Source organism: Sylvia atricapilla, chromosome 5 (assembly GCF_009819655.1).
Source record: "Sylvia atricapilla isolate bSylAtr1 chromosome 5, bSylAtr1.pri, whole genome shotgun sequence".
Lineage (NCBI taxonomy): Eukaryota > Metazoa > Chordata > Aves > Passeriformes > Sylviidae > Sylvia > Sylvia atricapilla.
The window spans coordinates 38,557,012-38,581,684 of NC_089144.1; the positions used below are offsets into that span (position 1 = coordinate 38,557,012).

A 24,673-nucleotide genomic window follows, 5' to 3' on the forward strand; every position below is an offset into this window, starting at 1 on the left:
TACAAACATCTAAAATGTTGTATCTATACATCAACCATATAATATGGAGGCAATTTCAGTGTACTAACATGAAATTTAAAAACCTCTATGCATAAATGTGCCCTTGGTTCCTTCAGCAACTGACCACTTTTCTAAGAAATGCAGATTCGCTGGTCTTGTACAGGTATCTTTTAATGCCCCTCAAGAACAGTTTAAATTTCTTCCAGACTGGACAAGTAAGACGAACCTGAATGCCCAGAATTTGCAGAGTGTTTTGGAGAGAATTGTGACCTTACAGTGGTACAAAATTTCAGCTCTTATATTTATGGAGAAGAAAAGCCATAGAGTTCTTGTTCTAAAAAGAATAGTCTTCCTTCTTATGGAACATGACTCCAGATTTTATTAGATCGATTAATGAGGTCAAATGATGCTTTTAGACTGGTAGCTAATATAAACCAAATCTATTTATCACTTTGGCAGTGGTTCCTGCAACAACGTTAATGATCATTACAGCATTTATGGATATCCACTCAGGAATGGTGCTTTTTGTGCAAAAAGACATAAGTTAGTAATCAATCATCATCATCCTCATCATAATTGTGCTGCTAAATGAGCTTCTGAAAAAGAAAAGCAACATGGCTATTAACCTTAACTGTACCTTGAAAATAGATTTTTTCTGACAAAGGCCACTGCTGATAAAAGCTTGCAACCTTGATAGCTTCTTGCAAAATAAAGGAGGTCAAAATACAAGGCAAGGGCCCAACCCATGTTTAGATTCTTTGCTTCAGTCTTTTAGAATGAAACTGAGCACATAAAAAGAGAAAGAAAGGTCACAGCCTGCTCTTTTATTAAATAGCAGGTGAAAACATTTTGTCTGAGGGATTTCAGTTGTATACAGTCTTTGAACTACAGATTAAATTTCATTTTTCTGTATTAGAGGTATAAGTGTCTGGTAACATGCAGATTCCACAAAACTGTGTATTTATATGTATTCTTATACACATCGTGGTGTTAGCTGTGTGCTGTTGGAACAGAGCAGACAGCTGCAAAAGCTGTTGTGTGCATTCGTACTGGTGGTGCTTTCTTGGCAAGTTTATCTTGGCAGGGAAGGAGCAAAGGGATTTGTCTTCTGTGGTACTTTTTTTGAGGCAGAGGTGAGGTATGACACAAGAATGGATATGTCTTTCCATCCCAACACTGGATGAGGCTTAGAATAGCTAGTCTGTTAGTACCTATTCTCTCAAAATCTGCAAAACTGATATAAATATCCCAAGCAGTACCTCTGCCTAATAGATAGAGGTCATTAAAAGATTTTAGTTTGAATGCCTGGGGCGCCAGCCCGGGACCATTGAATCCTTCAGCACACACCCCCAGGCAGTCTGGCATACCACACTGCAGAACAGATGGCCCAGCTGCCCTGACCAGCCAGGCACACACCATAAACCAGGGCAGCAGAGCCTACAGCATTATGCCCCCAGTCTCATGAACCAGTGTTGTGTCCATGAGCTGAGCAGAGTGCCTGCCAGGAATTCGCTCCTACATACCCCTGCATAATTGATCCTGTTTTTATGCAGTCTGATGTCCCTTGGAAAAATGCATACTTACAGCCATGACCAGCCTTGCTTAGTTCTACTGTGGTGAGCCGAGCCATCCTGAGGTGGAATAGCTCAGTCACAGCTCCAGCACCCTGCTCTCCCTCTTTCTATGACTGGTACGTGGTCTGAGCTCCTGCCTGCATATGGTGCACCTCAGACATTGCTGGCCATGCACCAAGACCATGATTACCTGGCAATCTTAGCACCCACTTGCATTCAGATTTGAGAGGACAGTGAACAAAAAACTGATGATCTCCATGACCATGTGTGTGGCTCACACTAATTGTACCTGCAACTGTGGCACGTAAGTATTATAGGACCAGTGTTGGTATTACAGACCATAAACAAAAAAGGTGAACCATGTGTGATGTTTCAGGGACAAGGAATTTAATCTAACACTGAAGGTTCAGTGTGAAAGTGCTTGTCATATGACCATTTCTGCAAAAATATAGAAGAGACTGTATAGTCTTATCTGGGGCAAACTACAAGTACCTCAATGGCACAATCAGCTGGGATACTTCTTTTGGAGGGTCCTGGCAAAGAGAGTTGCTTAATTTCTTGTGTCTTTTGTTTCAGGGCCCAGCCATAGCCATAAACTTGGCCACTGGTGAGATTCGGAACTGCCAAGCTGTCTGGGTGGATTCCCTCCAGAAAGAGGGCATTCATGTTCTGGGTGAACAGGATCCTAGGAGGATCTTTTCAGGAAAATAGAAGGGCTGTTTAGCAAGGGGAACATGCACAGGGGAACTCCATGGTGCACTTGGATACACTGGATCTGGCAGTGGGCATGTCTGGTGCATCCTTGTAGGCTGATGGTTGGGCAAGGTCACAGCTCTTGTGGGCAATCAGACCAAGATGGGCACGTACCCACCACAGGGTACAAAGGCTTTTCACTGAAAAGCCTCTCAGGCAAGATTGTCCTTTTATTTAATCTCTGTGCAATGTCTGATCTGGTGAGGCATTTTTTCTGAGTCAGTGCCTGTAGGCACTACCCACACACAAAGGAATGTCTATTAATAATGATAATAATTAATGAAAGAATCTTGTTCAAAGTTTTAGCTCTACATTTAAAATAACAGATCAAAAATGCAGATATTTGGTTGATTTTACTGAGCATACACTACTGCCCAGCAAAAGAAATAGCTTTTTGAGATACATTCCTGTCACAGAAAGAAATATGGCTTCTTATATGGTCAATTGCTGCCTACATACTGCAATTGTACTAACATAATTCTCTCTGGAAGAAGGAGATTGGTTTTGCTTTGCTCCTTGATTGTTTTTATAATTGATTTATCAATCAGCCAAGCAATTAATTTTTAGGAAGTCATTCTGGACACTGAAGATATTAAAAACGTCCCCAGCCTATTAGAAACTGGTCTTTCTCTCTGTTTACTATACTTAAGTATGTGAATGCTTCCTATTGAACCAATTTGGAAAAAAAGAAAAACACCAACAAAGACTTTTATGTCTGAAAGTATTAAGAAATTTTTGAAATTAACTGTTCCCAAAATCCTTAACTGCAGAATAGATCTGTTTCTTTAATGAGCAGAGGGCATGTACAATGCATATTTATATATTACATTCTAGGCTGTACAAGAGTCTTTTTAATCTGTCTTTAGCTTACCTTTCGGAGGGAGAAAGAAACAAGTTCATCACGGGCCTTTTCCAAGGGCTGGATAAAGTCAAACCTAAGAACCTGCTTAGTATCTGTTCCAAGTCAGTACTACAGCTCTCCTGGGCTGTGTAATGGATAGAGGCAAAAGATACAGTTCTGAAGGAAAGGCTGTCATACCTTTATGAAGAGAATTTGATTGTTTACAAAGTACTTTACATTTTTACCTTTTACCTGATTTCACATGGAGAGGCAGTAAATTTCACTGGAGTCTTTAATGAGGTGGGATATCAAAATCTGAACTGGCAACAAGGCTAAGGAACAGCAGACTGCCTGTTTCAATGGGCAGGATCATCGGTTTCATTAGTATGAGGAGGGAATTCCGTTTACTCTGTAGTATCCCAGAATTCAGTGCTTCATCTGAGTGTATGGATTCTGGTTACAGTATTTCTACCTGAATAATAAAGTGGCAATCAGGAATCAGGAAAGATGAAACATTGTTTCTAAAGCATCAAGTAAGAAGTAGACCCTGAGGTCAGAGTAGAGGGGAGGAGGTGTTCCAGGCACTGGAGCAGAGATTCTCCCAGCTCATGGTGCAGCTCGTGGTGAGGCAGGATGTGACCCTGCATCCCCTGGAGGTCCACAGGAATGCAGAGTTCCACCTGCAGCCCATGGAGGATCCCACAGTGGAGCAGGTGAAGGCCAGAAGGAGGTTGTGACCCTATGGGAAGCCTGTGCTTCAGCAGGCTCCTGACAGGACCTGTGGCACTGTGGGGAACGAAGCCCACACTGAGCAGGTTTGCTGACAGAACAGGTGACCCCATGGAGGATCCACACCAGAGCAGCAGATTCCTGAAGGACAGCACCCTGAGGGAGGGACCTGTACTGGAGCAGTTTGTGAACAGCTGCAGCCTGTGGGAAGCGCACATATTGGAGAAGGCTGTGAAGAACTGTCTCCCATGGCAGGTACCCCATGCTGAAGCAAGAGAAAAGTGTGAGGAGTCCTCCCCCTCCAGGTGTGGGAAGGAGGGGTAGAGACGTGATAGTCTGACTGCAAACCCCCTTCTCTGTCTCCCTGCATCACTGAGGAGAAGGAGGTAGAGAATATTAGGAGAAATGTTGAACCCAGGAAGAAGGGAGGGGTGGAGGCAAGGTGTTTTAATATTTGGGTTTATTTCTCACACCTTACTTGATTTGTAATAAATTAGGCTGTGACAGAGGGTCACACTTGCGGCTGCTGTTAGGAGCACGAAAGGACGACGCAGGCCAGCAGGAGGTCAAGCAGGAAAGCTTCTACTTTATTTTTCTGACTTCATATATATACAAATTTATAGACAGGCCAAGATTGGCTACACAGGTAGCCACTTCTTCGACCTCGTTGGTGACCATCACCATCAATCATCATTCTCCTCCTAGAGAGGAAAAATGCAAACAATTCTAAGAATAACCATAGTTTACTTGAAGCTGCGTGAGAACGAATGCAAGAAGTGAAAAACAGGCCAACTTGAGGCAACATTAGGCTAATTTCCCCAAGCTGAGTCTGTTTTACAACAGTAATAGGTGAGTGATCTTTCCATGTCCTTATCTTGACCCAGGACTGTCTGTGGTATTTACTTTTGAGAAGAGGAGGGATAGAGCAGCTTTGGCAGGCACCTAGAATCTATCCAGGGTTAATGGACCACAGTAGCAGAGGATGACAAATGAAACTCAAGTCACTTTGTTTGTGCTACAGATCTATAATAATAAAATTAAGTTATAACTTTTAAGATTCCAAAGGCTTCCACAAGGCTGGAACATTTTCAGAGCAAGGCCTGTCATTACCTTCTCTGTGACACAAATAAGTACCCTACAGATAGTAACTGTTTCACACCAGGGTAGAAGTTCCATGTTCCTGTCCTTCTCAGCAGCATCACTCTTTTGTATGAAACATCCATGCAGAAAATCTGACAGTGGTCCTTTGATTTGCTGCTTGGGAAGAAGCAGAGAAAAATAGATGCCCTAAGGGCTGAGCAAGGCTGCTGGCACTGCAGTAGCTGAGGTGCCAGTAAGATGTTTTGAAAAGATTACAACCTCAAGGGGCCTGATGCTAGGATGCGGGCACTTCTGATGTGTGCGTGGTTCTCCTGTCTTACATAGCACACGATGCTGATGATCTGGTGTGCTGAAGGGGCTCCTTCTGGCTGTGACTTTGTTGCCTCTATGCTACCAGGGCCCCAAGCAGTGTGCATGCACCCCAGGGTTGCACTGGGGGTGCCTCCTCTGGTGGTATCCAAGGTTGCCACTGCTCTCCAGGACCTTGACATCCTCTAGCTCCCTGTACTTGTGGGTGGGTGCCTAGGACCTGCAGTTGATATGAACTTTGCTGCTCTGATGCTCCCACACTGTTTCCTGTGTTCTAAGCAAAGTAATTTTATTTTGTATGTAGGAGTGTGTCCACCTGTGAAGTTCAGATACCTACCTTCTTTATAAGACACTTTGTGATCTACTGGTGAAAATTGCTAAATGTGAGCTGTTTCAATTTGAGAACTTCTAAGTTAATATTAAATACCAGAAAGACAAAACTGATCCTTACTTTCACTGGGAAATTGATGTACTACTCCAGTGTTTGTTATCTTTTAATAGTAGCTATTGTCCTTTAAATCCCAAGTCATTGTGTAATAACATCCTGTGTTAAGATTGTATATTTTAACAGAACACTGGCAAACACACAGAGTTTGATGTTCATGTTTGATAAGTTGTTGTGGTTTTGAAAACAAACCAAGTGAGAGGCTCTAAGTCAGAAATAAAATTTAATGAGAAGAAAAGGAAAATAAAATAGAATAAAATAAAATAAATACAAAAAGAAAAACCACTGACAGAGTCAGAATACAACCTGATCAGGGTGATGGAAACAGTCCAGACGAGGTGGTCTTCCTGAAACAGAAATCTTGTAGAAAGGTCTGGTAGCTCCGGTCCTCTGGGAATCCAGTGGGTGAGGGCTGCTTCTACTGTCCCAAATCCCAACTTATATCCAGGTGAGAATGCTTGGCTCTTCCCCATGGGCGGAGCATCTCACAATGGGATGATGAGTCATGGAAGAGGGCCTTAATGGCCCATTAAAGAGAAAGATAACTCCCGGAGGGAGTTATCTCTGAGTCATGCAAAAGGCATTGATGGGCCATTAACTAAAGATGGTGATAGAATACATCCTAAACTACAACCCAGGACAATAGTTCATGATGTCAGAATTCACTAATCTGTTCCTCTTTGAAAGGACTTTACCCCTGTATAGTATTTTATTAAAATGTATGTAAATTAGCTCTTCCTACTCAGTGGAGCTCATACTTAATGTGAGAATTTATAATATTCATATGTAGTATGCATGACTAAATCTAGAATGCAAGAAATGCAATATTCCACTTTCAAATATTGAAATATATGATGATTGTCATGTTCAAAGGACAAACCTGGAAAATATGATACAATCTATCCAAATGTTCAGAAACAGAAAAGGAGTATAAGACTAGTGTTCATTGCATACAATGAAATCAAAGATGTATGGGCAAGAAAGAATAAACAAGAAAATCAGAATCAGACATGCATAAGCATAATTCATCTTTCCCATCTATTTTATTATTTTTGATGCTTATTCTCCTGATTTTTGAGTCCTGGGGTTTATATTTGGTCCCTTTGAAACTTCCAGTTACAAGTCAGATTTTTTTTACTGTTCTTTTTTTCCTGCAGTCTATCAGTTGAGATTAGAGGTGCAATATATTGTGGGTATCACAAGAAAAGTGAAAGGTGTTTTTGATAATTTGAGAGGCTGCCTTGAACAGAGGCTAGACAGTTGTGGTGGTTTAGTATGAATGTGAAAGGGTTCCTTTTTTTCAAAGGAAGTTATATCATGGATTGACAGCTTGGCTAACGAATAAAAATGTAATAGAATAAGACCCCAGCTCCTGGGCATAAAAGGAAGTCTCTATTTCTTTTGAGATAGATAGAGAGGATTTTAGAGATAGAAAAAAAGAATCCTTACTTTATACTAGAAAAGCATTCTTAAAACAGTACTCCAAATATGCAGAGGCCCATAAGCAGCTTAGGAAACTATTAAATAAGTGGGACTGAACAGAATCTACAAAATTCCGGTCAGTTGCAGGTTTGTGGCATTGAGAGCCACCAGACCTTTTCTTGTGGCATGTATCTCCATAAACTCTAGAGAGACTCCTCTCCCAAAGTAATGCAAAATTGTGTTTAAATAGTTGCAACTGGCTAAGAATTGTAGTTTTCTCTTTGTGTTGAGTAAGAAAGTGAATGGTTTGTAGTAGTGGGGAAGGTGTTTGAAAGTTTCATTTTTCCTTTTTTTTTTCTTTTTCTTAGTGTATGTTAATAAAATCTATCTGTTTTACTTGTAAGTTGAGCCTGTTTCACCTTTTTCTCCCAAAATCCTATCTCCCAGTAAGCAAACAAAATTTGGCAAACATGAAACCACCACATAAATGATGCCATGACTCAGATGAATGAACCAAAACCACAACAATGTTAAAGGAATAAAGTAGGTATTTATTTAAAAGGCCTCTCAAGAATACACCTTGGGCAGTACAGTTGCCCGGCCTAGGCTACACCCAAGATGGACAATGGAACATGTGTTTTCACACTTTTATAAGTTTTGGTCCATTTACATGTTGAGGTCAATTGTCCGATTACAGCTTCAGGTTATTGGTCTCCTCAGTTCCCTGTTGTTAATACTTTTTGAGCCTGAAGCTGCAATGGTGTCCTTGGTTCTCAGGCTGGAAAAAGGTTGTTTTGTCTAACTACACTGTGAAGAGAGCTTGCTAACACTTTATATGAAGTTCAGAATTCTATACTAATGCAGTACAGAATGTGGAAAATACGACAGCTAAAACTTGAGGCATCATTTTAACCACAAAATAGAATTGTTCATGTGATGCAAGGCAGTCATCTCAGACTTCTACATATTTGTTTGTCGTGGTTGAATATTAGCCTCATAGATTATTTTGTCCCTTCTCAAGGAAGTATTTGGCCTCAGCTGTTGTTAGTACGTAGAGTTTTTGAAAAGTATTCAGCATACATCTCTTTCTTCCACATATGGCTGTAGGCTCCAGCTTTCTTTGTCTTTCCCAGCTGCTCATGGTGCCCCAGCAATGTCTCTGGCAATTTTCTAAATCCTGAACTGATTTTTTATTTTAAAAGTTTTATGGCAACAGGTATATGAACTGATAAGAGTCATCATTTTAAAAATATTATCTCACAGAATCACAGAATAAAATAGGTTGGAAAAGACCTTTGAGATCACTGAGTCTGACCTGTGACCCAACATTACCTTACCAGCTAAACCATGGCACAGAGTGCCTCATCAAGTCTTCTTTAAACACCTCCAGGGATGATGACTCAACCACATCCCTGTGCAGCCCATTCCAATGCTGAACAGCTCTTTCTGTGAAGAATTTTTTCCAGTATGTACCCTAAACTTCCTCTGGTGCAGTTTGAGGCTGTGTCCTCTCATCTGGATTAGAAAACATCTTTAACCGAAGTCATACCTTTCCCTACACTGTTTTCTGTATGAAGTGACCTAGAGGTTTTGCTGGAAAAGGGGCCTGTGACAAATAAATGTCACACTGGCCAGCGTTACAGTCATTCCCAAAGGACATGCTATGCAGCAGGAAGCTGGGCTGCTGGTTCCTCCTCTGAATCATTGTGTGCCAGGTGCTGTTTGTCGTCTTTCATAGAAAGCAGTGGAAGAAATTGCTGTATTTGCTGGAGGAAGTGGCAAGAAGGAGTAGGCAGGAGGGTTGAGAGCTGTGGAAGGCTAAGGGAAGAGCTAACATCCCTGCAGAAGCATGGCACTGCTGGGAAAGGCAGCCAGCTGCCAGGACCACAGGAAGGATCTTGTCAAGGAGTTATGTGGCCACCAAAGAGGTGGTGCCCTTGGCTAAGCTGAAAATGAGCCCAAGAGAGCAGCCCTAAGCGGCAGTGACAGAGCCAGCAGAGTGTAGGGCTGTGCTAATGTTTTTCTGCTCTTATTCTGTCTCATTTTGATGGGGGGTGGAGGGGAATGTGGAGGTTAACAGAGGAGCTGTTTTCATTGTAATATTTATACAGATGAAACCTGACACTAAAGCTTGAAGGCCTTTGCAGCCTCTCTTTCCTTCAAGTAGGAAACATCTCAACAGCTTTACTTCCTCTCTCTGGGTGCTTCATCATCCTGTCTCATCTGGACTCTCCCATCTTGCTTTCTCCCCCATGTGTCTCCAGACACAAGGGTCAGAGGAGCTGATGAGACTGAGCTATGAGGAACTGGAGGAGAGATGGAGCAAAACACATTAAAGAGGGAGAGGAACAGACAGTTGTACTCTGCTGGAAGAAGATACTGTGTTGCGTAGTTGTGTTTTACTTTGACAAAACATAACTTATGCTGTAAAAGGTGAATTGATACCATCAGTAATAAATTACTTGCAAATTACAATAATAGGTGTGGTTTTGCCCTCAGGTAAATATCTTAGTTCTTTTATGCATTTTGACTTCCAAATTTTGAGTATACAGTAGGCACATCAAATTCTCAAACATCCCAAGCACCTTGGCTAATTTTGTAGCTGCATCAAGGGTTACTGCTAAATTCAGTGTGGGTTTTTTGCAAAGAATGGAACATTCAGTCATAGAAATTTTGCATAATTTTGCACGATAATGTCTAAAAAGCTATAGGCAGGGGTATATTCAGTCAGTGAGCTCATCTGATCAGTGCACTTCCATGGACTGTTATTTTTTGTGGGGATCTTTCACTGTCAGAACATACCTCTTTTAGCAGAGTTAAGGCTTCAGTAACTTCCATAAACTATTCATGGAGACAATCTTACGCAACTGCACATGCTCAAAAAATAAAGGGGAGAAATACAAGCATGAGTGCATTCATTAAGTTATTTAGTAATGGTTCTTTCTAGTGGTGGGACAATGGTAGCAGCATGAAATTTAACCAGAAAAAAAAATTGCAGTAAGTGTAAGAAAGTAAAAATAGTATTTTGCAAGCATGCTATTAAAACAAGAGGTCACACATTAGAGTGTCTGGGGTGGAAATGTAGCTGTATAAGCCTGAATGCTAGTATTAAATCATCAGTATACACAAGTATGTATTTTCAGGTTTTGTCTTTCATGAGTCACTTTACCATGTATCAGCATTTTCTTTTCTTTGCATTGATCACCTTTTATTCCTTCTGCTATGGTAGTGGTATCTTTTATCTGGGTCCTTGCTTTCAGGACATTTTCTATAAGTAACTTCTGATGAATGTCAAATAGATTTCAAGAACAGGGTCCCTGGGGAATTTCTATACAGAAAGTCTGAATATGGCTGTATATAGAATTTTCTCCCTGATTAGAACCTGTAAGTGCAAAAAGCTAAGATAAAACTATGGTTTAATAAACCAAAACTGCCAGTGCACCCATGTTCAAGCTACCAGAGCTTTAGATTACAGCAATGTGCTTCACATACAGGTATTTGGCAGTTGCAGTTTCCTGTTAAGCATCATACCCCCTCTGAAACATAGATTATTAGTATTTATCAATTCCAACATGCTATGGGCTTCTTTTGCAGAATGATATGGAAGCTGCCATCATCTGGTAGTCCTTTGCTGTCACAGTTTAAATGGGGTTGCTTAATAGTTAATTGGGAGTTTTTGATGAGCAGTATTTTTGGTATGGGAGCCTTCCTTTTTTTAATTCAGCTCTTCTCTTCAGTTCTTCATTGACCTTCCCTTTATTTGTGTTTCAAGTTAGTAAAGTTTCCTCTGACATTGCACTCAGAAAGAGAAGGAAATCATTAGGATTAAGGATTTTATTCTCTTTTCCAGACTGCAGCACTTTCGTGCTGTTACACACTTTGTGACTTCCCCCTTAAAGTTTTTCCTCTACAGTCAAATATCCTCCAAGGCATTTGATAATTTTAGGTCATCTAACGGTAATGTCAGTTTTAGACTCAAGGCCTGTACCTCTCCAAGTATTTTGTGTAAAGCCAAGTAGGGATGTCTTTATATAAAGGACAAAATTTGTAGCTCTTAAATTTAATAACTCAGTGATACATCCTTCCCTTTGAATCTAGCATGCTCAAAGGACCAAAATTTAATGACAGGTTGGGACACAAGCTGTACCTAGTGGAGCTCAGTAGAAGCAAATCAGTGAAATGAAACAGTAAGTCCTGAGAACTCGAGGTTTGTAGGGGCAGTGCTTTGGATTAGGTTTGCTGTAATGAGCTAATTGCCTTTTGCAGTTGGAGCATGACTAGGTGACCTCTGGGGTCAAATATTCTCACTCAGTCCATTGTGCCCTCACAGATCACTGCAGAGCATGAGTACATGCATCATCTCCAGGTATGGTCTGGAGATAAGCCTTGTAAACAAACTCCTAAGCCCAAACTAAAATGATAATCCAAGAGCTTCATAGTTCCTTTATTTGTGAAACGTATCAAGTGCATCAAATGACCCACAATATGGACACAGCTCTGGCTGTCATTAGTGGGAGGAAGCAGCAGAGAGGGATAAGAGAGCTCACATTTAGTTGCATCCATGTCTGACTGATGTTCAGCATGAGTGAGGTATGCAAAATTGGTACCCAAAATGCCTTGATTTGACACATTCCTAGAGCTTACACCTTTCAGTGCCCTGCTATTGCCCAGGAGTAAGCCATGTGTTTCTCTTTCTCTACACTCTCCTTTTACAAACAGGCTTCATTCCTGCATTTCTGACTAAAGTCCTAGAGCATACTCTGGACTGGATCAATAACACTAATTCAAGACCTTATTTACTAACTGCTACTCAGCAAATCCCCTCTTATAGATTTGTCTTTAAGAGCTTTGTAGAATCACCAAATCACGTAGACATTCATGACAGCTTCTTCAAAATAAGTATTCTGTATTTTCCCAGAGGAGTAGAACAAAGAAAATAGCACTGAAAAAACAGAAACTTTACACACATATTAATTATCCCTAAACCAATAGCTTTTGCTTGGTTGGGTGAGTAAGTATTGCTTGTTTCAAAGCACCCCCTTGTGCAGGTAGTTGGTAAGACAAGTTGTACAAGAAGCTTCTGGCTGCCTGACACCTTGATCCCTGGGTCAAGATGTGCATTTTCCAAGTCACCCACCCTGCTTCATCTGCCACAGAGGTCTTTTGTTCAGTGGTTCATGTCCAGAGACCTCCTGAGGTTTCAAATTGCTGAGCCTGGTCAACCTGGTATAATATGAACCTTCAAAATGTAGGTTCCCAATGTTATCCACTGGTAAAATATAATTCTTTGAAAATTTGGTATAAGCATGGGTAAAGTCCAACTGAAATTAATCAATATGGATCTTCAAAATGAGCCACTGCATAAACAAAAATTTCTTGTGCTGTTGATAAGATTTTTATGGATACTAGTCACAATTGGTAAACAGCAGCCTGAAAAATAAAAGGCTGCAGACTTGACTCTTCCAAATTAGCTAGTGACTTCAGTCTGTCCACCTGGAGATGACTTTATAGAAAAGTAGCTTTTGAAACCCTATCTTTTTCCCAATTTAAGGCTCCTCTGGCAGCATCATAAATTGGGGAGCACAGGTAGAAAAACTCTCAAAGTCTTAAGTAATTCTGGAAAATTTTGTCAATATTATGTAAAGTGATTTTAAACATTTTAAAATGTTTGGATCATACTTTTGAAAGGAAACAAACATCTCTTCAAAGCCAGTGATAGCAGTGTGTTTCACTTGTCTTAAATCTATTATTTACCTGCATTGATTGGGCCATCTCTGTTGGCAACGATGTTCAAATGAGCCATTTCCCTGATAGAGATAATACACTTCTATTGGGAAAAACAATCCATTCCTTTTTGGTTTTTCAAGCTTGATTTTTGCAGGAATTTTGGAAATGTCCAGATTTTGTGCCGCCCCAATTTTTTTTACTTTAGTACTTATGCTTTGTTTAATATAAAAAGGAAGCATATTTTATCCAAGGAGATAAGTAAAGAATTCTGTATAACTCTTGGTGTCCCAGATATTAATTCAATGATCATTTAATTGCATCACAAGAGCTATTGGGTGAAATTAAATTACAAACAGATGAGAGCAGACAATACATTGTAAAAAAAAAAAAAAAAGCTGAGGTATCTACAAGTGTTTCAAATGTTTTCCAAGGTACCCTACATTGCTCAAGCTCCAGAGAACCAAGGCAGCAGTGCCAGAATACCACCTGGTACAGCACTTTGAGCACAAAGGCGCTTGAATTCACTACCTACACAAGCTTTTACATCTGCAGGATGCATATGTGTTTATCCTATTAATGCCTACATTCCGTGTCTCCTCAACCCATTGATTCTCACAGTTGACTTGATGTGTTCCTCTTCTCTTACGTCACAGAGTGGCATCTTGCTGCAGAACCTCATCCCATTATCTTGCTGCTCCCCATATTCATGCTTCAGGGACTGCTGACAAATCAGTGAAACAAAAAGCTGATAAGTTTGGGCACACCATTCATTTCCTTTTGGCATAACTCCTGTGGATTATCCTAGATACAGTGTTTTATAAATGCTGTTTCAGGTGCTAAGTGTCTAACAGACTGAGTACACATGTGAAGTTTAGAATTTGAGTAGAGCACAGTTCTTGCGAAAGATCATGGGTTTACATTTCTGGGTGAAATTTCTGGGCGCTGGGTGAAAACAATGTGGAAGAGTCAGTTGTACTATAAAATGGTACTACATTAGATTTGAAGACAAAATTAGGTACTAATGCATGAAATACAGATTATAAGTTTTGATAAGTGCAACTTTAACAGCAGAATTGCTGCTGCTGACTTCATAAAACACATCCCGTAAACAGCTGTTAATCTGTTCACCATTTGTCTTTTACCATTCATTTGTTTAGTAATCAGTTCTCATTTGTTCTACATATGGTGCAACTTTCCTTTTATAGCAGTTGTATTTAATGAACAATTGGAGGCACAAAAATATTACAGAAATTATTGTTTAACTATTCTCCTGCATTTTTATCTGCTGTTAGGGTCGTTTGAATAAAAGTTTGAAAAGATGTTCATTAAATATAGAGTAAGGAGGGTGTAGATGCTCCGTCGTCTTCCTAAACTGGTAATTTGTAGTGGAAATTCCAGTGACTACGTCTTGCACTCCTCTTAGCTCCTTAGGCAATTAATTTTCTCTATTTATACTGTCCATTCCCTTTTGTGATTCACTGACGTCAACATGTCAAATTTGATTCGCTTTTTGGCTTTGCTCTGTAGCTCTGTATCATATTAGAGACCTTTAGGTAATGCACTGAGTATCTTGCAGACCAACTGAGTGCATTTCAAGATTTTTAGAAAATGACAGTTTGCAAGATTAAAAATTTTGTCAGGTGTTCTGTTTAAATGTGGGAATCAGTGGTCATTAAAGCTGATTTGTGTGAAGATAATTGCCTTCTGGAGTACTTGTGTTTAAGTGTCATCTGAATTGCTTTTTTCCAAAAATTCTGATCTTTAATAAGAGCATTTTATGCAAGTAAGTGTTCTCTCTTATTTATTCATGCTTCAGCCATGTCCTGCATTCTGAACTTAATGAAAAGATGTAACACAATCTTTTGTTTATAGGAAGAGTGTAGGTGAGAATATAGCTGTGTGCTGAAACTTTGCTAGTGTTAAGGGCAAGATGCCAAATAGGATAAATGCTGGTGGATTGGACAGCCCTTTGTCCTTGGCCAGTCTTCACTGGTGACCTTGACCTGCAGCTATTGCAAGGAATCTGTGAATCTGTCAAGTGCAGCAGTGGGCAGAGGAAAAGGGCTATTCATTAGAACTGACTGCTTGGATCAGATACCATTCCAGGAAAGGGAAATTTCCAGTCAGTTCCACCCGATTCAGCCACAATGCCAGGTGGGTTGGGGAGATGATTAAAGAAAGAAACGAGTAATTGCTTAAATGTGCCGAGCATTTTACAGATTGCATAGTGTAAATATTTTGGATATACTGTATTCAGATGGTTGGTGACTCAAAATAGCTGCAAGTGAGTTTGATATGTGTCACCAGGCTTGTATATAGATAGATGTATTAAATTAGCATTGTATGGGCAAATGCACAGTTGGGAGAAGTATATAAATGATGACATGATATTTTAGAAAGCATCTCAGGTATTTCTGCAGGGCATTTTCATTGAAAAAGGCTTAGCTGTGAGAGAAATGTGCTTGTTTCTAAATTTAACCCAACTAACAGTTTACCACCTTCTTTTTGTGTGTGTGTCTTTTTCTTCCAGTGCCACCTTGGGCCTTAATAGCCATAGCCATAGTTGCAGTCCTATTAATCCTCACCTGCTGCTTTTGTCTCTGTAAGAAATGCTTGTTCAAAAAGAAGAACAAGAAGAAGGGAAAGGAGAAGGGAGGGAAGAATGCTATTAACATGAAAGATGTTAAAGATTTAGGGAAAAGCATGAAAGACCAGGTAAAGTACCTCTCCGTTTCTTGAACTTCTGGGTTGCATTTGAAGGTTTCTGTTTGATGTGTCTAGAAAAAGCTGTGCTTGTTGTCTCAGTAGTGGCTCTGTGAAGACTGGACTGATTGACAGCATCTTCTCAGTGGTATCACAAGGGATGAACCTGGGTGTGGCATCACTGATGAAGCAGCTAGCTAGTTTCCCTGCTCTGCTAAAAAATCATGAGCAGGCATATAATGACTCATCCTTAAGGGGAGAGTTTATCATGGGTATCCTGCTTGCTTCAAAAATGGAGCAACTGTGTGCAATTTTTACTGTACTTTTTTCAAGACCCGGTACAGTGTTTGTAAATCTTACTAATGGTATTTCTGAGATTACATGATAAATAAAAGTAGTTGTGAACTCTAAATTTCTTTTTACACGGAAGTTCAGCTGAGAAGAAAACAATAGTATAGAGGCCAAAATGAGAGTCAGAAACAAGGGGAAATAATGAAAAAAGAAAACCACAGGGACATTCAGCACAGTGATGTTTGGAGAATTCATTCTGTGTTAGAGAGGAGAAGATTAAACATGACAGACTATACTTGGAGCTGTAAGGCAACTGAGTAACTTGGAGAAGAAGATTAATATAATGCCCTTTGAGAGCATCATCATTTTCATAAGGGCAGAAAAGCTTGTCCTTCAGATCTGCCTGGTGGAAGAAAAGCAGAGGTTGCAAGGCTTAATACTACGGGACACAGATTGACTAATACCTTCCTGAAAGAAAAAAAAAAAAGGTTTTTATTCACAGGATTTTAGTAATGCCCTTCCTGGAGCAAGCTGTTGGGGACAAGCAGCAGAATGAGGAAATAAACACAAAGTATCTGTTTGTCCTCAAAGCTGAGAGATTTCTTAAGCTAAGAAGACAAGGGGCTAGATTTTTTGAAAAGGAAGGACCGAAGAAATTTAGAGAATTGCTTTGCAAACCCTCATAAGTATGAGAAAATAACTTTAAAGATACCGCATAATCAAATTTGTGTTCCCAAGACTGCTGGGGAAGTTGTGCTAGACCAATACAGGAATGATTACCCAGTCAAAAAGAGAGGATAAAAACATGTTCAGGAATAAGAAGATGATTCCACAAGTTGGGATCTAGCATAGGAGAAAGCTGAGCTGAAGCAGGTTGATCAGAAATACAAGTCAAAGCTGGGAACCCCAGAACCAAAGCCAGCTGGTCAGGGACAAGATCCAAGAAGAGAATCTCATAGCATGCTAATTAAAGGGGCACATGGACCAGTCCAGAACAAGTGGTGAAATGCCATTGCTGAGTGATGGAACAGCCACCAGTGTGGCTCATCAACCAGTCTTAAGAGTCCTGGAACAGGTTAGTGTGCTTTTCCAGACATGTAGGATATAGTAGGGGAAAAATGAGATCGGGAGAGTGGGTAAGGCGGCCTTACAAGTCTGATGACCAGCTGCAATAGGTCACGTGAGAGGAGTCAGAAAGGAGCTCAGGTAAGGGGAGGAAAATAATGGATAAGTGTAGAGCTATCCAAGCTATTTCTAGTTTCAGTTTCAGAGACAAGAGGACAAAGAACAAATGCTGGAGACCCTTACATCCCCATTGCACGTGGAGTGCTTTGGATACTGCACTGCGCAGTTTTAGCCTTGGTTTCTCCTGGAGATACAAAGCTCCATGAGATACAACGCTGCAATGGTGTACTGGAATGTGTGACACCAACACAAGACAATTTCACACCTGAAAAAACCATTCTCAGTACACAAGATCACTTATGTAGATGGAAGTATTCCAAGGTTAGAAGGATTAGTGAGACTGAGCTCAAAACACATCAGAGCAGAAATTTTGGGTTCTCCCTTGAAGAAGATATTATGCTGGTTTTTTTTTCTCCTTATGATGAATGTGAAACAGACTCCTTAATGCACTTTGATTTAGCATTCATCCCTGTATTTGATTTACAGACTTTGTTCTGAGGTATTAATACTAAGAAATTGTGAGATAGTTCCCTGTCAATGTATGAAAAATTAGATAACCAGTTGTTGGGTTGTTCTAGGCTGCTGTTAGGTAGCTCCTCCCATTAAACCCAGAATACTTTGTTAGAACTGCTTTGATTATGCTGATGAAAAAATTTCTTGAGAACTTTGTTATGTCCTGCTAATGATAACAAACCTAATACTTTGTCACAGGATAAATAATGTGCAATTTGTTGATTGATATTTATGTGGAATTTGTTCCATATCATGTAAGGCCGTTGTTGTATTTACAATGTATTATTAAGTGTTTTTAATTATATTCATTAGGACCTGGATAAATGACCATGGATTCTTGGAAAATAAGTATTAAAAATGCAAAATCACATTATTTTATTAATATTAGTTGCATTTGTATCTTTTTAATGGGAAAATTGGATAAAAAGCTGAATCCTGCATTTTTTCTCTACAAAAAGAGCCCAGACCTTGAAAGTTTGCACAGATAGATATTTTAAGATGATTCCATTCAAAATACTCGGTATAGCTATTTAAACCTACATTTTCCTGAATATTTTGGGATTTAACTAACAGGTTTTGTTTTGCACAGTTGAACCTAAGGAAGGTAGATTCACGGTTGATGTAAATGTCACACCACTAATAAGTAGATCACCAACTCTCCAGCCACCTCTCCTCACTGTCTGGGATTTCAAATCCAGGCTAAAAGATTCTTAAATTAGCACCTTAAATTAATTTCTAGCAGTCTGACAGTGTGCAGATTTTAAGTCTTTGGCATTCAGTAACTTTGGTCAACTTGATTCCTAATGCAACATTTTGGCTGTCATGTTTTTCTCTATGATGTATTTTTTATTGTAACAGTTAATCTTGACTTACCAGTGCAGGTTTTAATGTAGCTAGCTGAACTCAAGGCAATGCTAAATGTAGCGTATTTCAGTTAAGATAATTGAAGCACTTTAGAGGCTCTGGCATATAACAGAAAGGAGAATAATAAGAATGCCTTTTAGCTCTTCAAAGAAGCAAATAGTTAAAAAAAGTAATTGAAGAGTAAGATGTAGATCTAATGCCATTATAAAGGGCAACATACAGTATTAATGTTGTCAAAAAGTAAAAAACCTACTTCAGTCATTGTTAGACCTGAACCTGCAAGTGCTAATTACTTCTGCCTTCAGCTAAGAGTGCATAATAGCAGTTGCTAGTGATGTGGCATCTTGCAGGATCTTAGTTCCCTAGGCACATGAAGCTGAAAGAGAGTGCCCTTTGGTAAATTGAAAGCAACAACTCCTAGAAATATAATTTTAGTCTTAGTCTGGATTTTTTTTGTTGAGGAGAACTTCTGACCTACTTTTATTCATGTCCATTCATGCCAAATCATTATAGAGCCATGTAACTTAGCATAGTTGAAGATCCTTTTGACACAGAGACACAGTCAGCTCACACATGATAGCTAGATACTGAAAAAAAGGGAATCAATTTTCTGTCTCTTTTGGAATATTTGTGCTTCAAAATATCCACTTCCCTGAACACAACTTCAAAAGAGAAACTGTCTTTATATGAAGACTATCAAAAAATGTAGCTAAAATGAGGTAGAATGGGAGATGAATTGAAAATAAGATTAGGTTTTTGGTCTTGAGCCCTGTTTCAGTTGCAGGCAAGGCTTAGTTTTTCGAGTATACAGCTCCACCACAGGCCACTGGGAGAATTAAATTCCTTCTAGGGAAGGTAAAATTGTTGATGAATGTAACAACTGTAAAAAAGGTCATTTCTCCATGTTTTTTTCTAATGTTTGTGTGTGGATGTTTTAATTTTTATTTCTTCCTCCTATGTCCTCCTTGTCTATGTTGTGTCTCATGACTGTTCTGGATTGTCACTGGCGGTAGGTTTATTTTGCTATTTGGACGCACCTAGACTTAAGCTCTCATGCATAGTCTCCTGACAGCTCTGTCTCCTTAGCAGAGATGGACATGTAGTAGCTTTGATACACACATCAAGAGGCTGAACTAAATTGATTGGGTATTTTTTGGTTGGATGTATATTTGGGGGGAGGCTGAAGGAGGGTGGAAGAAAAGAGGTTGTCATTCTTTCTATGATTTAAATATTATATCAAGCTGTACCAGAAAGCTCAAGTTTAAAATTGATCGGCACATAAAAATAACTTGCTAATTATATTTCCTTTCTGTATAAATGTCACCATATCAAAAGTAGACAGAAGCAATGTGTATTTTTAATGTCTTCGTTTCTAAGTGTTGCTAAAATGACTGCTGTCTCATGAAACTTGCTATGGGCTCTCACATCATCTCAGTACAGTGCTCAGGCATTAAATTCTTAGTGTTCCATAACGAAGTTTTTTAAGTGGTCTTAGTACAGATTTCTGTTAGTGCAACCTTGTGACAACTGGCACTAGTATTTTTGTGAGATCTTCCCATCATGGTTTTCATCTTTTTAACTTTCAGTCTCTACTAATGCCCCTGATGAGTCCCACTACCTTTTTTTTTGAGGGGAAAAAAAAGGCCCTGAAAACTCTGCTTCAGAGATGGTGTAATAGCTTCAGATTTATTAATGCATTGGTACAGCAAAATTCTTTATTAAGCTCAGCCTGTGGGCTAAGAAAAGAGATACACATAATCATTTCAGTCATGAACAGCAGCACTGAGAACTTACTAAAATTTTAGCCCTATTACTTGGAGAATAATTGTTGTGGTTTGAACATTTTATTAGGTCACAAAGCATTTGTAGAAAATGAGATTTAATAGTTCAGCCCTTTCTCATCGTATCAGGCTAAAACACAGTAACTAGGGAAGAATTTTTGGCTTATAGTATGTGTGTTAGGTAAAACACGAGATTTGGTATTATGTGCATATACTGCAGCCTGGAGTATGAGTAGTATCTTCTTGGCTCTGCTACTGACTTACTGTGTCCTTCAGGCAGCCACCTGATTCCTCTGTATGTTTGTTTTTTCTTTATATAGGCCTTCCTTTTACATTGGCGTTATGCACTAACTTAATCAGAATATTCTGATTAATATTCCTTTCTGAGTAGCTGGTGTAATAAAGTGACATGACAGTGAGAGCTGCAATTGCACCCAGCCAAACTTCAACATATAATTTATGTTTTTTTAGATTGATTCATCCTATGATTCTAGCTGTTGAACATCAAATGTCCTTGCCCTCATGTAGATGAAAATACTGACAGAACAAGATTTTTAGTGTCAGGTGTCCTAAAATATTTTGGAGTTCATTGACCTGTCAGCATGAAGACAATAGCCCAGATGAAGTCAAGATAATCCACACTGTCATCTAGAGAGCCTGGGTTTCATTTGAAGCAACTCAAGCCTTTTTTGACAGAAGAAAATCCAAGAGGAACTTTCTGAGGAGCAGAAGCTCTGTTGCTGGCAGTGGTCTTTTCTTATGCAATGTTTGGTTATGTGCTTGTTTTTTTTTTCCCAGTTGAATGCCTAGAGAATAGTGAGTGAATTTATTCCACAGTGCTACCTATCTTGGTGTCAGCATGCCAGTTTCCATTTATTGTCATCTTCAGCCTGTGGTGGCATTAATGCTCACTGTGGCTTATCCACAGTGCACTGAGACATCCTAATTCACACTCAGAAAGATGATGTGCTGCAAAGCCACTACATGGGAGAGGGTTATTCAGAAAAAATGAGGACGGCTCTTCTTAGAAAACAGGCCAAATAAGTTTACTGTGGCAGTCAAAATGGATTGGCTGAGTCTTGTTTGTACATTAATTCAATCTCAGCCTTGACCAGTTGTCCTGCTTTTTCACCTGCCTCAAAGACAACTGTGCAATGTGCATAAAACTTCCTGAAATATGTGAGTAACATTTATGGAGATAAAACATTATAGATGAGTGTTTGTGTTCTACAAATAGGTTTCCTGTAAAACTCTTTCGAAATTTAGATTTATATTAGACTTCAGAAGCCTGAAAATATGGCAGCAGTAGCTCTGAGACACAAGAGTAGACTTTTTTGCGTCCTGTCTCTTCCTCTCAGTCACTTCCAAGAAAACATGGGAGCTTTTTTTGCTTCCTGAGTTTGTTTTCCTCCTTTGTTAAACTATTTTTTTCTGTAAAGTAATAATTAGTTACTTCTGTTGTAACCTTTTGTACTGTTAGGGTGATAGAAAGATGCAGATTCTACTTCTCTTACATATCTTGTTTTCTATATGGAAGGTCTTACTACTGGAAGCTTCCATTTTCAAGGATTATTTTGTATTTTCTTGATTAACAGATCAAATTTTGAGTTCTTTATCCAAGACCAGAGTCTGCAAGTTCCTAATGGAGTGGCATTTAGGAAGTATGCAATTAGTCCTTAAATTAAGTGACGAATCAGACTCTCACGACATTTACTATAACCACAGACCGTATGGAGAGCTTAACTCCTACATTATGTCTGAAGTTAGTGAGAATGCATAATCTACAACAAGAACAGCCGTTCATATTAGTGAGGTATACATTTTTTAAAAATAAAAATAAAAACTAAATATTTGGGAATATTTAATTGTTTTCTTTTTAAGCAAGGGGAATTACTCTTTACAAATTGACAGATAATAAATATGGATAGCAAACAGCCTTCAAACATGAGAATATCAGGTACTTCATAAAGTCCTATTTAGAAGATGGTCAGAGGATTATCTTACCTTTTTTTAAGGACCTAAGCCAGTAGAACATTCCTGTGCCAGCTTTTTCTCCATAGATCAAAGTGGCACTCAGTGAATGATGTCTGGCTTTATTTAGGTTAATTTTCACTATCAAACTCATGTAGTCCTAATTATATAGTATGACAGATTTTTCAAACAGAAATAAATGTAGTACTCTGAGTGGTCCTCCCAGGTCAAGGAGCCAGCTCTGTCCCAAAGCACTCTTCCATCTGGCCCACTGCCATTCATTTGGGGAGGATGAAGAACAATTGATGGAGCAGCATGCACTGGCCAAGCAGCCTAGAGCTGCCTCCCACTCACAGCCTGCTGCTCAGTGCAAGCAGGCTCTGCCTGCCATATGGCAGGTGGGGGCAGAGCACGGCAGCGTGCTTGCAGGAGTGCCTGCTACTTTTAGTACACACACATGGGCCCTGCTTTCAAAGCAGAGCCCTGACCCAGAGGATGAACTTCCAAAATAGGCTTCCAGGTTAAGATCAGATTCATCTTTTTTTTCAGCCCATAAACACTGGCTATAGGTGTTTCTAAAACATCAAAACCATGTAGATTTATGAGCTTAACAGCACCTACTTAAATGAATGTATTCATATTTTACACTGAACACCTTCAGCATTTTCTGTATTTTTCTGTTGCACCAGATTAAGTTGGTATTTTAGTACTCAAACAATACAGCAAGCTGTTAAGCTGAACATGATGACCTCATGTCATAGAGCTCCTAAAGAAAGAATAACCCAAGACCATTTAAAAGCTGGATAACAAGCAAGAAAGTAATCAAGCAAGTCAAGGCATCGCATGCTGAACCCAGCAGGGTTTTTTTCTCATTGTGTGCATCAGTATGGCCCACTGCTGGTATGTGAGGCCAACATTCTTACAGCAGTAGTGGCAAAGTAGATTTCACAATGACCAAAGCCTGGCACAGCCACTGGAAACACAGGCACAACATGCTCTTTAAATTAACTCATGGAGAGAAAGCAGATGCTGAATGAATGAAATGTTGCTTCTCCTTCTGAGGGACTCTGATAGAGAACATGTTACAATTGCAGGCTTGTCTGCTTTGTGATAGGGAACCAGACAGGGATTTTTAAAGGCTTTTGTTTTCCCTTGGGATAAAAATTGGCCAGATCAGAATTAGCGTGTTCTTGAATGGAAAAGATATTGATAAGAGGTGCACCACTGTTAATGAATGGAAAAGCAATAATTTCTATTTGTGGAGGAAAAATTGCCTTTCCAATAAATTCATTGTTGGACGTGGCACAGAACATTCTTGCTACAAAATCTTATTGTTTTCTTTTTTCAGCTCACCAGGCATTGTACAAGCCTGAGGACTGGGCAAACATTAAAACAATATTTCCTTCACCATTCCGAAAGAAATGATGGAGGGGCAGGTGGAGATGGAAATCGGGACAGCAGCATGCATCATGCAGCTAACAAACTTACAGGCTGCAGTCAGTGTTTGTTTTGCTTCCCAATGTCTTTCCTTCTTGCTTAATGGTAATTTGTTTCCTTAGAAGTGAGGGTGTAAGCCACCCGATGAACAGGAGGAACCCTAAAACTCCGTTAATGAAAGCATTTCTTTATATACAAAAGTGAAAGACACTGCATTTTAAATGGTTTACAACATAATCTAGCCATTAACAAGATGTGACTCAGTCATGATCGTGGCCTCTGCCTCTCAGTACAGAGGCTTGCTGCCCCAGCAGCTTTGTTACATGAGTCTCTTTGCTTTCCTGAAGCTTCTGCACACGTGGTGTCTGGAGGCAACCAGCAGAGCAAAACTGCCCTTGCAGACCCTCTCAGTTTCTACACATAGTTTGAGGTGGGATTATAGTTATTTTAAGCCCTAGAATCTTGGTTGTGGTTGATGGTAGTGGGGCAAACCTAGTGACAAGGTGCAGGGGGTTTGGTAGAACTGAGCTGAAAACAAGGGGTGTTTGCAGTGTTCAGGATGCAGTGTCACCAGAGAGAGGCTTTTGTCAGCTAGGGGAATGAGAGGAGGAAAAATCCAGGAAGTGTAAAAACCCACTACAGGGTGTGGAGTTTCAAAAGAATTGAAAATTAAGCATTTTCTTTAACAACTCAGAAGAAAAGAAGAGGCTGCAAAACCACTGTTAATAACACTATGTAAGTGAAGAGGAAACCAGCAGATTGAACGGTGGATCTCAAATTGCTGTAATTTAGCTCTTTTTGCTGTAAGAACCACTGCAGAGTAATGGTTCTGATTTCAGTAGACACAGATTTATCACCTTGAAATGTTTGTACTGGATTAACACTTTCTTGGTACATTCCTATGCCTGCTTACATACAAGCCTATTTTTGAGATAGTTATACACATTTGAGAGGACATAGATGTTTCACAGTTGTATGTAATGCAGAAATGAAGAAACTACTTGAGTAAAATTCATGGTCATCTCAA

At 39.5% G+C, this 24,673-nt stretch overlaps 1 protein-coding gene across 3 annotated transcripts in view; it reads left to right on the forward strand.

Moving 5' to 3' along the window:
- Positions 1 to 24,673, forward strand: part of SYT1 (synaptotagmin 1) — a 339,396-nt gene that overhangs the window by 235,179 nt on the left and 79,544 nt on the right. For all 3 annotated transcript variants that reach the window (XM_066319213.1, XM_066319211.1, XM_066319212.1), the window contains one exon: positions 15,432 to 15,616. In XM_066319213.1, coding sequence (XP_066175310.1) covers positions 15,432 to 15,616 — 185 coding nt within the window. The remainder of the gene's footprint in view (positions 1 to 15,431; positions 15,617 to 24,673) is intronic.